Source organism: Crocodylus siamensis, chromosome 6 (genome assembly GCF_052110815.1).
Source record: "Crocodylus siamensis isolate JL-2025a chromosome 6, ASM5211081v1, whole genome shotgun sequence".
Lineage (NCBI taxonomy): Eukaryota > Metazoa > Chordata > Crocodylia > Crocodylidae > Crocodylus > Crocodylus siamensis.
This window is the reverse complement of record NC_143400.1, coordinates 90,075,633-90,090,555: the sequence shown is the minus strand read 5'-3', so window position 1 is coordinate 90,090,555 and position 14,923 is coordinate 90,075,633. Positions and strand designations below refer to the sequence as shown.

At 40.1% G+C, this 14,923-nt stretch overlaps 1 protein-coding gene across 5 annotated transcripts in view; it reads right to left on the bottom strand.

Moving 5' to 3' along the window:
* Window positions 1-14,923, bottom strand: part of FXR1 (FMR1 autosomal homolog 1) — a 63,524-nt gene that overhangs the window by 2,508 nt on the left and 46,093 nt on the right. For 2 of the 5 annotated variants that reach the window (XM_090055867.1, XM_090055871.1), the window contains 7 exons: window positions 11,637-11,715; window positions 9,241-9,350; window positions 8,504-8,590; window positions 7,366-7,573; window positions 5,362-5,565; window positions 3,657-3,857; window positions 2,152-2,232 (listed from right to left, as the gene is read on the bottom strand). In XM_090055867.1, coding sequence (XP_089911993.1) covers window positions 2,152-2,232; window positions 3,657-3,857; window positions 5,362-5,565; window positions 7,366-7,573; window positions 8,504-8,590; window positions 9,241-9,350; window positions 11,637-11,715 — 970 coding nt within the window. The remainder of the gene's footprint in view (window positions 1-2,151; window positions 2,233-3,656; window positions 3,858-5,361; window positions 5,566-7,365; window positions 7,574-8,503; window positions 8,591-9,240; window positions 9,351-11,636; window positions 11,716-14,923) is intronic. The other 3 variants (XM_090055868.1, XM_090055869.1, XM_090055870.1) reach the window with 3 other exon arrangements.

The following is a 14,923-nucleotide window of genomic DNA, read 5'->3' as shown; positions in this document are numbered from 1 at the left end:
TTTTGGGGCAATTCTCTGCTTTATTTAGGGTCTGTAGTTAGGAAATACCTCTTTTTTGTGAAACCCTCTTTATACTTCTGGCTACTCAAGCTTATAAGTATCTCTGTGTGTAATATTAATTCTGTAGTAAGGATCAACTTCTGTCCTTCACTGACATCATTCAGCTTCTGTTAGTATCAGTGGTAGCTGAGCACACATCTGCATACTGAATGTAGCCTTAAACTACCAGGGTCAAAAGTACTTCTAGTCTGAGATAACACACAACAGGTTAATCTGAAAAGAACGTTCTACTAGGAGGGTCTCATTAGCAGATAAGATACTTTGGACTGGCAAGCTCTTGGAGGCAGTGAAACTTCAGTAAAAAAAAAAAAATTTCTGGAAACCGAGGAGGGCACCTACCACTCTATTTAAACAGTAATGAAATTTCACACAAGGGTATCCCACCACTGGGATACTGGGGTTATAAAAACTACTAGAACAGATGTTTGAATAAGAAAGTAGTGTTCAAATCTGTTTTTATGGGGATTCCCTGAACTAAATTCCATTTTCCTTCTATTTTTTTTATCCGATCTTGCAGTTCAAGTGATGAACCTAAAAGAAGATATAGATTTTGCCAGCTATGTGTTGAATAATATGATCAATAAGTAATTATATCTAGCATTTGACAAGCTATTTTGATATTTTGATAAAATGATACAAAGCTGATAAAAGGGCCCAAAGCAGAATATATGGCAGGGTCCAAAGTACCCACCACAGGGTTGCCATCTTGTAGCACAGGGTCTTTATGGAAAAGCCAGCTCTGGGCCATGACTCTGGAAAAGTCTTTCTATATTTTGCTTTCTAAAAGCAAGGAATATCTTGTTTGAGGGATGTAAGATATATATGCATTCTATGAGTAAAGTATAAAACTACATTATTACTTTCTTAGCCAAAACCTGCTACTTCCCTCCCCTTTGTTTTATTTAAAATTATTTATTTGAACTAAAGTTCATTCTGAACAATAGTGGCAACAAACTACCTTATTCAAATTCTGAAAGATGGGAGAGAAATCAAATTGATTGAAAACAGGATTTCAGGGGAGTTTGGGGCAATGGGGGGGTGGTTAAAGCATTTATTCAGTTGAAGGGATATGCTATTCATAGCATTTTTATGGATGATTAAAAATCTTATACTTAGGGTTTATAGTTCCCTTTTATAAATATAAAAGACATCTCATTTTAAACAAGTTTTGTCCTTGTTTCTAAGCAATGAGGACTGCTCAGATGTACTGGGCTGTCTGCCTTTGTTCTAAAGAGCAGTACAATATGTTTTGGGAAAAAGTTGTGTAGAAAAAAAAAAGGCTTGATCCTTAAAAAACAGGTAAAATGAGAACAAACTTGGGTCTAATTGTGAGCTTAACAGTCTGAAAAGCATCCATTAATAAAGAGATCCTGTGTATATAGCATCATATGCAATCATGAGTTTTCTAGAATAGGTAGTCTAATAAAGATGAATTGCCTTTTCCAATATTTGAAGTGTTAGTACACACAAAAGAAATGCATCAAGCCACAACACTAAAAAAATGGAAACATGCAATTTCATTTAAAATTTCAATACATGGATGATTTATGATGCCCATAAAAGCGAGGGACTGATGGCGTTGCTTAATACAGGCATGTAAGGCAGGCAGACACCATGTCACACTGCTTTGCACTGCAGAGTCTATACTGCTAGTCCCTGTCTTCTGCCTTTCCAGTAAAGACAGCCAATAGTGAAAAATTGTTTGAAACTATTTGGTCATGTCACTAAGTGCAGGTGCACAGGCATGGGTAAATACAGAACATGACCCAGTTGCATACATGGACTTGATCCTAAACCATTGAAGTCAATGGCACTGACTTTAATGGCAGCTGGATCAGAAACAAACTGTCTTCTTCCAAGTGAAAATTAAAATTAAAGACAATACAAATTAGTTTCATTAGACAGGTTATAAATTAAACGTTCTCTTGTGGTAAGAATAGCCTTTATCTTGTAGATAGTAGTCTTATTAGTTATGCAGTAACCCTTATTTTTGTAATGCAGCTATATGTATCTAGATATACATAAACAGCAGACACATAACATTCTTTCATGCTTGTGACCCGAAGTTACCCAAAGCTTCACTCAGGTTACCTGGCTGTCTATCTTCTGCCTGACCCCTGAAGCGACGCCTGCGGCTACGATTGCGTCGCTGGGGTTTTTTGTCACTATCATCTGCAATTGCAAAGTTTACCATGAACTATTTCTGAAGAGAAAACTTTTTTCTTTAGCAGTTTAAGGATGGGGTATTTAGATTTACTTTTGCTAGCATGGAAGATGAAATAAAACATTACGAAACTAGATGGAATTTTGAATTGGAAGCATTCGAAATTGATTATGCAAAATCCTATGCAGTTTGGTATTGATTCAGTAATAAAACACCTAAACACATGCTTAACTCTAAGCACAAATAAGTTTGCTTTACTGAATCAAGGCCCATGTGGATTCTGATCATATAATCAATCAAATATTAAAAACTCTTCCTAGAATATAAAGGAGTCGATCATTAGGCTTGTGTCACTGATCGGTATTACAACTTCATTTACCTGTTATCACCTAAAATAGGTAATTCTTCAATAGGTTACTTTACTTCTGATCCCAGTTGGGCTAAGTACAGACAGTCAAACAGCCTGAGGCTGAATCAATTCAACCTTCACAGCTGAGTCTAAGCTGTGTAGATTGAACCAATAAAGCAAGTGAACAGAAATTCACTTCTGAGTTAAAAAAATGCAGCCAGCTGCTTGCAGTGGCCCAGGTCAGAAGCTGGGGAGTGCTAGAGCACGTCTCCCTGCTCGGATGGAGCAGACAGCTTGGGCCAAAGATAGCCTGCCCACCCTGCAAGGGGGGTTTGCAGGGGAGGTACAAAGCATCCTGGGATGCTGGGGGACTGGGAGTTCAACTTGAATCTGGAAGGGATCTGGGACAGAAGTTCAATAAACCAATTTAACCTAAATCAGATAAAAGTTTGATACTACACTCATTCAGGTTCATCTTAAATGAGTTTTGTCCATTTTGAAAGCAGTGTATGCACACTGAACTTCTGTTGTGTTACAGATTTAGACAGGTTTCCAATCACTTGTACCGGTGTCATTTCTGTCCCTAGACTTGGGGTTCTCCCAAGTTTCCATGAAGTAGCCCTACTCAAGAAAACATGCTAAAATAATCCCATTGTTTCCAGTGGGATTAAGGGAAAGTATTTAAACACAAAGTGAATAGAAATGGATTTAAAAGATTATTTAAGAGCTTTTCTAATTGAGACCCAAGAGCTAAAAAAAGCAGCAGGGTGTTCCAAGAAAATGAAGAGTGCCCCTTTCCTCTAATCAACCTCAGACGAGTACAAAGGGGAACCAAAGCAGAGACTTCCCAGAAAGTCTCTCTCAGCCATATGTATAATGAACAAGGTATAAGATGAGAGAAAAATCAAGAGGGATCTCTTATGGCATACAGAAGTTTTCCATCTCCGAAAGAGGAAAAAGTTAGAATAATTCATTGCTTAACTGTTTTAACCAAACACAGATTCTCCACTCCTAAGAAAAAACACTTACATGGCTGATTCACGTAATCTGTTCTGTGGTTCAGCCACCCAAATGATTACATACCTAAACCATTCTCATTAACAGAAGCAGTGTCAGACTCTGTCATTCCATCCATTAGAACAGCATCTTCATCAGTTCTTCGCCTGCGTGATCGCCTGCGGCGGTTAGCACTGTGATGAGATTCACTGGCATCGGTGTCTACAGTCTGGTCTGATTCTGTGTTATCAAGCAAGCTGTAAGGGTTGCTGTCAGGATCTTTCAGCACTAAATGATCAAATGAGAAAGGTCTAAGACTAACTGAAGTTACATGTTTTGAACTCTGACGCTGATTTTATCTACATTTTAAAATATAAACATTTGCAAAGTTATGAAACACATTAAATGCAGAGCTATTGTGGTTTTCATAGTGGTTCCCTGGGCTTTTCACTATTCTGAAATTCCAGCCAGATGCATTAAGCATCACAGCAGGCAAATCATGTCAGGATGCAATATGACCCAAATGTAATAATTAAAAACATCTTTTTACAAGTTTCTTCATCAGTCACTACTGAAGTAGCAATTATAAGCCCGCAGGGCCAAATTCTGGCTTCAGACAAAGCACTGCAAAACAAACCCCATTAGAGAAAAAGTTGTAAGCCAAGTCTGTATTCTGCATGCCCTGTACACAGTCCTTTCATTCATTATTGCTATTAATATTTGCGCAACTAATTTACAGGAAATGACTAGCATGAGGCAGTATTAGGGGCCATATGCACTAAAGCAGCAGTGCTCAAGCTTTTTGGCCAGTTGGCTGGATGGGCAGTGCCCAATTCCTCTGTGGGCCCCATCTGGCTGTACAGAGGGGGGCAGCTTGGCCCCAGTCCAGTTGAGCAGCTAAAGGGGGCTTGGTCCAGCCCCAATCTGGCCCCTTGGGTGGGTGGGCCCAGAACCTAACAACAGTCCAGCCTACAGGGGGAGGAAGTGTGGTCAAACCCTGCAGGGAAGGAAACATGGCAGGGCCCCTAACTTGGCTGTGCTGAGGGAAGGGGACGTGGCCTGGCTCTGTTCCTGCCATACAGGAGCAGGGTCGTGGCCCAGCTCTGATCTGCCCACAGGGTGTGGATTTTTGGCAGTGGGGAAGGGTGGCAGTATTAACTGCCACTGGTTCCCTGCCGCTGAATTTCCAACCTGTGGGGAGCTCTATGGGTCAGGGTCCAAGGCTCCACAGGCTACGTTTGGCTCATGGGCTGGAGGTTAAGCACCCCTGCACTAAAGCGTTCTGAACATCCCCTTTTACACCAAACCCCAACCAGCATGCTTCTTCTGCATTAACTGTAGGAAGATGTATAGATCTTGATGGTATTCAAAGACTGGAGAGGATTTCCACCCTACTACATCCTTTCTAGTCTGCATCTATGCATCCATAAATGATGCAATTACGTGCTGGTGCCCTTCAAGATTTATAACCATAAACCACACATAAAATAGCTCCTCCCCATCCTCCCCAATTATTTAAGTGTGGTAGGAGTAGGAGCAAGGGCTTAGGCAAGAGAGCCGAGAAAAAAAAATCCTTAAACTTCTTCAACAGCATGATGCAAATCCTGACATGGCTGTGTTGAAATCCAACTATAATAATCTCAAGTTTTGACAGCCAGCTTGGCATATACATCCTGGTTTAATTTGGATATATACACACACATCTTCAACTCATGATTTGGTTAATAAGGCAAAGAAATGGAGCCAGGTGTCAATAACCAAAACTAAACCCAACATGCATTTTAAACACTACCAGAGCTGATGGAGGACTTGCCAGCCCGGGGTCCACCACGTCCACGACCCCCAGAAACACTGCGTCCTCTTCCTCCAGGACGTCTTCTGCTGTCACGCTGGTGTCTGCTCTCCCTGTCATCCTCTCCCGCCAATGACCAGTCACTCAGTTCATCTTTCCTCTCAGACTCTGTTTCAGAGGGATTAGAGAGCTCAGAGTTCGTACCTTTAAACAACATGGAAAAACACACAGATGAACTTTCAACTTGCGGCCATGAAGAGATGAAGATATGTTGTCTATTTGCAGATACTAAAATAGAGCTACTCCTTCAAAGTTGTACCTCCCAGTTGAAGTGTTGTATATAGTATGTCAAGATATTGCAGACTATGCAACTTATTTTCCGATTTAGTTACACAATTCACCATATTTAGTAGGATGCGCAATCCATTTAATAAAAGCAATCCATTTAATGAAAACAATATTCTTTCGTATAGAACAACAGGTATATAAATCATCAGTACAGATCTCCATAATTCATGCTGGAAGTGCAGGGTGGTAGCTCCTTTAATTTTGGAGTCCCCCGTCATCCCGTCCCCCCACACTGATGCCAGATGGCCAGGAGGTGAAAACTGCCGCACATTTAAAACTGTGGCCTGGCCCTCGGGTGTAGACAGCAAGTGGGCACATGGGGAGGGGGGGGACTCCAAAATTAAAAAGCCACCATACCACACACTTCTGACATGAATTCCAGAGATCCCTAATCATCAGATTTTAGCACAGGAAGCGCTGGATTCATGGGCCTTGGGACTAAATTGGAAAAAAAAAAATCAGTCCCACCCTTTGAAAAGGTAGTTTTATAATGTTTAAGTGTCAGATTTCAGTTTAACAATCAACAGAAACCAAACAAAATCTAAACCCAGTCACAACAGGAATTTTGAATAACTGCAATCTCTTTTCTGGAAGCTATTCTTCTATTAATTGCATCACCCAGATTAAAAAAAGTTAACATAAACCACTGTTCATATAACCTTTTATTCTGGAGGATCAAAACGCCTCATTAATTATGTATATATGGATCAGTCACCCAGAACTAAAATGCAATCAATTCTTGGTTGAGACATGGCAGCTGGTCTCAATCAACAGCACTGTATAATCAATTCAATTTTCCTTTTCTTTTTTTAAAATAGAGGTTGACAATTCAGCTCTCCCACTGAAACTACATGAAACATTTTAGGACTGTAAAATGTTGGGGAGGAGGGCAGCACACTAAAGGCAGCCTGCTGAGCCAAACTAGGACATCCAGGCTTATACACAATGAGTCAGAAACTAAACAGTAGATTGCGTGATTATTTTTGGAGTTCCTCAGGACTCTTCCCTAAGATGAAGGGAACTGCAGGGAAGTCTTAGGAGACTGACCTAGTCAATATAAGAACCTCAAAAAAGGAGAAAGGACAGGGAGGCTTCAAACCAAGAGAATGGGAAAAAAGAACTCAGGCAAAACACCGTTACCTCCACTTACAATTGTTCTGCTTAAGCCTCTGGAGATTTTACATACGTAATTACAAATGTGGCCAGAGACTGTTCATCTGTTTTATTTTGGCTGCAACAGAAACCATGGATGTAAACCTGACACCCAAGAGATGGCTTCCTTTGTGTAACTTGAGCTTTCTTCTGAGCTTCTGAGAGATACACAGGCTTTTATCCATCAACCTGGTAGTACAAGAATGTGACTGCTTTTGCAAGACAGGTTTCTTTGCAAAGTTCAGTCACAGGGTTTTAATTTCATTTAGTCTATTTAAAACATGCTTTGCAACAGGAATGTAAACATAATCATGCTAATTTGAGCTGCTGTGCTAATAACTAAGCAGTCCCCATCTACAATATTAGCCAAATTCTGCATTTACTCAGCTGTGTGCCATACTATACATAACCAATCTAAAAGCAAACCATTTAAAACAAAAAAGGACTACATCTGTTGCATACACAGAAGTTTTTGTACCTGCTCCACAGAACAAAAACACTCACCATAACCTGATGTATAATTTGGGCCTCTGCGACCTCTCCCTCTTCCACTATATGACCTAGAGCCTTGTACAGAGGAGAGGGTACTTTCATCCGTGGCGTAGCCCTTTTCCTTTTCAGGAACTCTGGTGGAAGAAGGTCTGAAACCCATGCCAATCTGACGCAGTTGTTCATCAATCTGAAGCCTCTCCATCCTTAACTGTTCTACTTCCTACATTGAGAAAGAGATATTATGCATATACCATGCTGATGCTGGATCCAAACGAATCATCATTATTTCGGCAAAAGGTGGGAAACCCCAACACTTTATGCCTTTAACCACCATCTTGTCATTCAAAAAATTAAGGACTGCTTTTGCAGGGTCAACACACTCCTCATCTGGAAACAAGGAACACTGTTAGGCTGTAAAAGTGCTGTCTGACTTGCACTTGGAAAGAGTTCAAGCCACCTCTACATTCCCATTCCTATCTGAAAAAATACCCATAATAAAAGATTGTTTGATACCTGCAACATCATGACAAATAAAAATCACATAAGGCCAATAATCATGTGAAACAGAAGGAAGAGGTGAGCTTTCCTCCATTTTGAAATCACTCTCACCTCAATGGACTTAGCAGTGCTTTCCAACTGAATTATCTCCTTCACAGTTCTGGAAGGATTTCCTAAGAGGAGCCACTTCTAAAGTTCTCATGTTAACAGATGAATTAATTCTCTCCTAGTTATTTTATTAGATTGTTTAACAATTTTTCAGATCTCTGGTTTCCAGTTAATAAAACATTAATTTATTGGAAATGCAGACATGTAGCAATGCATTCGCTTTTTTTATACTTCACAAGTCTGCATAGTCTTGTATCATGCAGCATTAAGACTGAGCTATCAAGTTAGGATTTGCACAAATTTAGGTTGAACATAAAATATTGGGCATCTCCAGCCCCACACCTCTATCACACTATAGTGAAGTAGGAGATGACATTTTATTTCTTGTAATTACAGGCCAATGTAATGTGCATGCAAGGAAGAGAGCTGAGGGAACTCATACAACCTCATGAACTGACCATCTGCATCTCCCAATTAAGTCAAAATGTACAAACAGATAATTTCTTCTAATAACTTTTTCCAAAACAAAAAATTAAATACGTACCTTCAGGTAGGCAATGTGGTATTCTAAAAGAACCTGAACATTTCCAATGCTTTCTTTAGTGCCAACAAATACAAACGGGACCATTCCCTGTAAAAATGAAACTTCATAATCTCACATCCTTAAGAAGGGTAAAATTAGCAAGACCTCAATGTTAATCATTACACAAATGATTTTTAAAGTTATATGAATAAATGTCTTAATCTAAAGACTGCAGCCCAAATCCTGGGCTGTGTTAAAGATCCACTAGATACAGGTCAAAAAATAGGAGGTTAAACTGACTTCAAGGTGTTTTCACTTCTGTGAACTGAGACAAGTAACTAAGATCATCCTGCTGCCTACAGCCCCAGTAAACAGCAACAGAGGACTGATGAGGCACAGCAATGCCTAGTCCACAGTGTTTTCCCCTAGCTGTCCCAACTGCATGGATGGCCTGCATACAAGCTGCTACGGTGGCTGTATGCCACTCACAAATTCCTCTATAAAGGAGAATTCATCTCTTGGATAATTAAGACAGCTTTAAAATACAGGACAGCTTTAGAGGATCAATAGTGAGTAACAATATAACTATACATGAAATAGCTATCCCATACCAACCCAAGGGATCATGCAACTCTCTGCAAGTTTCAGCTATATTAATAGAGTGGCTTGGAATCTTTGCTGGCTCCAAAACTATTTATTAAAAATACAGCATTGTGATATTAAAAAGAAAGGTTAAAGAGTTGAAAGAAAGAACTTACATCTTCCCTGGGCAGTTTGTTTTCATTGTCACCTTCAATTCTCACCCTGACGACTCCAGACTTGTCTACTATCTCCTGAATCACTTTTCCATTTTTCCCAATAACTTTTCCTTTAGTGGACAAGAAAGATTAATTCTGAATCACTGGTCTGAACTTTCTCTTTAATACTTTCTCTTCATTTTCTCCAAGTTACATCTAATAAAGCAGTACTAGTAACACAACAATAAATGAATGCTCTGCGAGTCAGATTTCTATTGCCTTGTAATCTATCAGTTTTTCACTATTTTGCAGGAGGGCAAAATATAAACAAGGTATGGGGGGGGAGGAAATCAAGCCTATACTTTCCAAATTATTTCTGACATATTTGTGCAGAGAACAGTTGTTCTTAAATGCAAATTAGGATTAGGTTTAAATACAAAGTAGAATCAGAGCTAGGATTCAGTGGCAAAAAAAACCAAACCACTGAGTAAGCTCTTCTTTCTTTATTTGGTGCATCTGAACTGGAAGATAAGTGCATCCCAAACATTTTATTTTAATTTGGGGTTGTAATCCAAAGGGCAATGTGAATCCAGGGATTCGAATTCAACCTTTCCTGAAACTTGAAGCTGGTATTCACTATGCTTATTTTGGCCTCTCTGTTACAAGAATGAACCAATTAACATGACTACCAAGAACTGAATACTTGCTCTCTAATCAAAATTAGATTCTTTAGCAGGTTTTCAGATCTCCTGTTTCCAGCTAACATAACATTAATTTATGCAGTGTGAAAGTCAGACATATGGCAATGTATCCATTTTGTTTCTGTTTCACAAGTCTGAATAGGTCAGCTGGAGTCAATACATCTTTAAATACAAAAACGCTGTGCGTCACAGCATTATGACTGAACCATTAAGTTAGGAGTTGCAAAAAATTAGGGTTGTGGCACATGCACATGGCATAAATCAGTACAAATAAATACATGACACACAATACATATGACTGTATAAATGACTTGACTTTTGAGTGTCCGTCAATAACATTACATGTGCCAACATTGGTATATTTATTTTTAGATGTGTGCTGGGCCTTTCTGGAAAGCAGACAAACAGTATCCTCCATGTGCAGAATACATATTTTTAACCCTCTTTTATACCTTCAGCCGGTGACTACCATCGATCTTTTTAAATCAGAAAGCTTTGGTCTTCTCAAATCTGAAGTTAATGGAAGCTATGCTTTTATAGTTATATGGCAGTTACTCATTGGTTACTGATACAGATAGGTGCACCCAAAACACGTCTATCTGAAGTATAGGGAAAGGAATATGGAAGGCTAAAAATACAATCTTGCACTACAGAAACTTCCATAAAGGGAAAACAAAATCAGATGATAACATGATACCAGGAAAACAAGATGCAAAAGAGCCTTAAGAATTTTATTCTCTTCCCTTGATGGCTCAGATACCTCAGTGGTTTATGTCAAGTTTTGCTTTTAAATGGAAAAATGCCTTTCAGAAACAGCTCTACAATCCTACAGCTTTGCATGGTCATCTTGTCAGATTATTTATGTTCAAACATGTGTTAGTCAATACTTCCACAGACCCCCCCAAATACCCATGTGTTGTAATAACTGAAACTGGAAATTCAGTAGGTGGCACTCTACTCTCTTAGTATGGCACCACCACCATAGTTTTGTACCTTGTGGCATAGCCACTGTATTTTGCAAGATGCCTTCTATCAGAGGAGATATACAAATGAAGTCCTGAATACTAATGATCAGTGTACTTCCGAAATGTAGTTTAAACCCAGTTGATTCAAACTGAACCAGTTACAGTCTCACTTCTAAAGCAGTAGATTTAGGTAAGATGTCATCTTCAGTTGACATCTTAAGCTAGCATAGTTATGCACCAATATATAGGTACTGCCTTCCACCATAACTTGGGCGTATTTCTGTGGTCAGTATAATGAACTGTCCCCTCTCCGTTTGCCACCAGCTCCATCCCTGCCTGTACACAAGCAAAGGCATAGCATAGAGAGCCCAGTTGCCAGGTCTGATGCTTCTGCAGAATGAATTACCTAAAGCTACGGCTGAGAGAAAGTACTGCTGAGCTCCTGCCACCTTGGGGCAATGGATCTTTGGATAATTCAGCTGCCAAATACCAAAAAGTGCTGAATTTTGCAAAATGAGATTTTTTTCAAAGGTTTTATAGCTTGACCACGTTTGGGTTCAGCTGTCCTTTGAGATGTTATAATCAGAATATAACAAGCCCCCAGTACTTATAGTTTTTGAAGTTTAGACAGTTTCTGGACATAAGGAGCAAGTGCCCAGTACTATGATCTCAACAATTTTTGCATTCAGATTAAACAGGCTTCCTTTCCCCAGGTTTTCAAGTGTTTTAAATATTTAGCAGCATTACATACCAACAAGATTTCTGGGAACTTGAATAAAATCCTCCACAAATTCCAAGTAACTTCTAGCCTTTTTTACTGCCTCAGCGCTCTGAAAATGGACAAAAAAACCAAAAAAAAAGTTTATTTGTTAAATCAATTTTATAAATAAATTCCTGTTCCAAAAGCTGGAAACTTTCAGAACAACTTATTTTCAAAATGAAGGAGGAATGAGATACAAATGGGGATGCACCGATAAAAATTTTTTGGGCTGATACCGATAACCGATTACTGACCAGCCATATTGGCCAATACCACTCCAACTGCCGATACGCAGCTTGGAGACCAGCATCCAGCTGTTAAGTCTGCACCTGGGGTGCACAGCAGCGAGAGGTGCCCCACCAAACGAGCCATGCACCGCTCCATCCCATACCCCACCCCTGCTGTGCCGCACTTGCCTCTGACCCTGCCCCATTCCCTCCCTCACCGTAGGGGCCTCTCTCCCTCCACTCCAGGACGCTGCTCTCCAGGCTACCTGGCTGCATGCATGCTGTCGCTGTGCACTTGTACGCAGCATTTATCGGCGATATTATTGGCCATATCAGCCAAAAAGAGCCGAATGCCGATAATGCCAATTTTCTGTTTATCGGTGCTGATAAAAGTACAGACTGATGTATCAATGCACCTCTAGATATAAATTAATTTAGGTTTGAACGAAATAATAGAGAAATAACATGGGCAAAATGATTAAGAATTAAACACATTTGCAAAGCAAAGGCATGCACAGTGAAAAAATTGTTTTAAAATAGCATGAATAAAATTATCTTGTGCAATTTACACTTGTAATCTAGTAGTAAAACTATTTAAAATGTCCCCTTCATATCTAGCTTGCAATCACGGACTGGAAAGACTTTTCACATTATTTCAAAACACAGTATACTTGTGAAGCAGCATCAATATAACATCACAGAGACTCAGTGATTTTTTTTTTAAATCTGTAACTAGTTCTTATTAACACTCAAGAAAATGCTAATATTATCCTAGATACCAAAATATTAATTTCAAGTTGTTTGTTATAAATTTTTAATTCTTCCCCTTGTATTGTCTGAACATTGAAGCAAGCAGGATTTTTATGTTAAAACGGTATGTAATCCTATAATTGTAAATAAATGATTACATAAACATGATTAAAATTGCATGGACTGTAAGGTGGATAGAAAACCAGCTAGATCGTCTCATTTGCAGCCAGTATCAAGTGGGCTGCCTCAGAGGTCAGCCCAGGTGCCAGTGTTTTGTTCAGTATCTTTATCAATGATCTACAACACGGGGGGGGGGGGTTGTGCAACCTCAGCAAATGTGTGGATCACACCAAGCTGGGGGAGCAGCAGATATGCTGGAGGGCAGGGCTAGGATTTAGAGACGTAGACAAAATAGGAGGACTGGACCAAAAGAAATCTCATGACGTTCAAGAAGGACCTCAATGATCTCCCGAGGTCCCTTCCAGCCCTGATGTCTATGTCTATGACATATGCAAAGTCCTGCAGTTAGGACGGAACAATCCCATGCTGGGGACTCACCAGCCAGGGCCTGACTGACTAAGCAGCAGCTCTGCAGAAGAAGATCTGGGGTTACAGCGGGCAATAAACTGAATACGAGTCCCTTGTTGTAAACAAGACTAACAGCATACTGGGCTGCATTAGTGAGAGCTTTGCCAGAAGATTGAGGTAGGTGATTATTCTCTTCTATTTGGCACTGAGGCCACATGTAGAGTACTGTGTTCAGTTTTGGGCCCTCCACAATAGAAAAGATATGGACAAACTGGAGAGAGTCCAGCAGAGGGCAACAAAAATGGTTTGGGGGCTGGGACACATGGCTTATGAGGAGAAGATGAGGGACCTGGGCTTGTTTAGTCCAGACAAGAGAAGACCGAGGGGGGATTGAATAGCAGCCTTCAACTATCTGAAGGGTGTTTATAAAGAGGATGATGGAACCTGGACTGCTCTCAGTGGTGACAGATAACAGAACAAGGTCTCAAGTTACAGCAAGGAAAGGTTAGGTTAGATAGCAGGAAAAACTCTCACTAGGAGGGTAGTAAAGCACTGGAACAGGTTACCCAGAGAAGTTGTGATATCTCCATCCTTGGAGTTTTATTTAAGGCTTGATTAGACAAAGCCTTATCTGGGATGATCCAGTCGGGGATGGTTTTGCTTTGAGCAGGAGGGTTGCATTAGACAACCTCCCGAGCTCCCTTCCAACCCTCGTTTTCAATGATGCTATGGGTTTCCCCAACTTTTTGGTTTCTTAACTTCTCAGTGCTAAACTTTGCATCCTGAATGCCGATTTTGTTTAGCTTCTCTCTCAGCAAAAGTTGAACAGAATTTCAAAGGATGAAGAAACAGGTGTTTTTGTAATCAAAGGGCATTCTCCCAAATTTTTAAAGGCCTACTGCAAACAGTAAGGTGGGACAGCTTGTCAAGGAAAACTTTGTAGAATCTTTTACAATGGAAAATTTTAGGCAAACTAAATAGAGGGGTTACTTCTAGATCTCTTTCCAAGATAGATATTTTTTCTTTAGCAATGATACAAGCTTTAAAAAACAAAACCACCACCATCACATGAGCATTATTATATCAGACATACGTGGGCATATTCGGCAGCAGAGGAAAAGGTGGGGGGAGCTGCATCAGCAGCGTTCCCCACTAAAGCAATGCTAAAAGGGTGGTTCTGTCCCAGGCTGTGCTGACAAGCCAGTGAGTTCAGGCAGCTCACCGCTCACGTGCTGCACAGGCTACAGAAAGAGCAACCACACATATGCCTGCCCCCTTCCCCCCCGCAGTATTGCAATACATTCTGAAATCAGGAAACATGGACTTATATTATTTGTATGGGTAAACACCCACCATCCCAGCCATGTCCCACTGTACTGACATGAATTAAAATCTCTTAATTTGTGCATGTTCACAGGCTTATATATAACAGGATCCAGTTTACTGTGTGAATACAAAAAGAGGGACAGACTGCAGAGAGGATGTTTAGCAGCACATTCCCTGCATGGTGCTCTAGGGAGGGTTTGGAGGCATCAGTGAAATCAAGCCATAGCTCCATAATCTCTATGAACTCAAAGGACAAACAACCCAGTATAAATGGCATCCAAGTAACCATAACCACCGCTAGCTACCAAACCTGGCTTTTACTTGGCCTCTGAAGGCAAAACAGAAGTCCGAATTTGGTATGTAACAAAATATAAAACTGCCCAGTAATGCAATTTTAGGCAGCTCTTCTGCTGCAGAACTGCACAAAATTGCCATAGCAGGCAACAG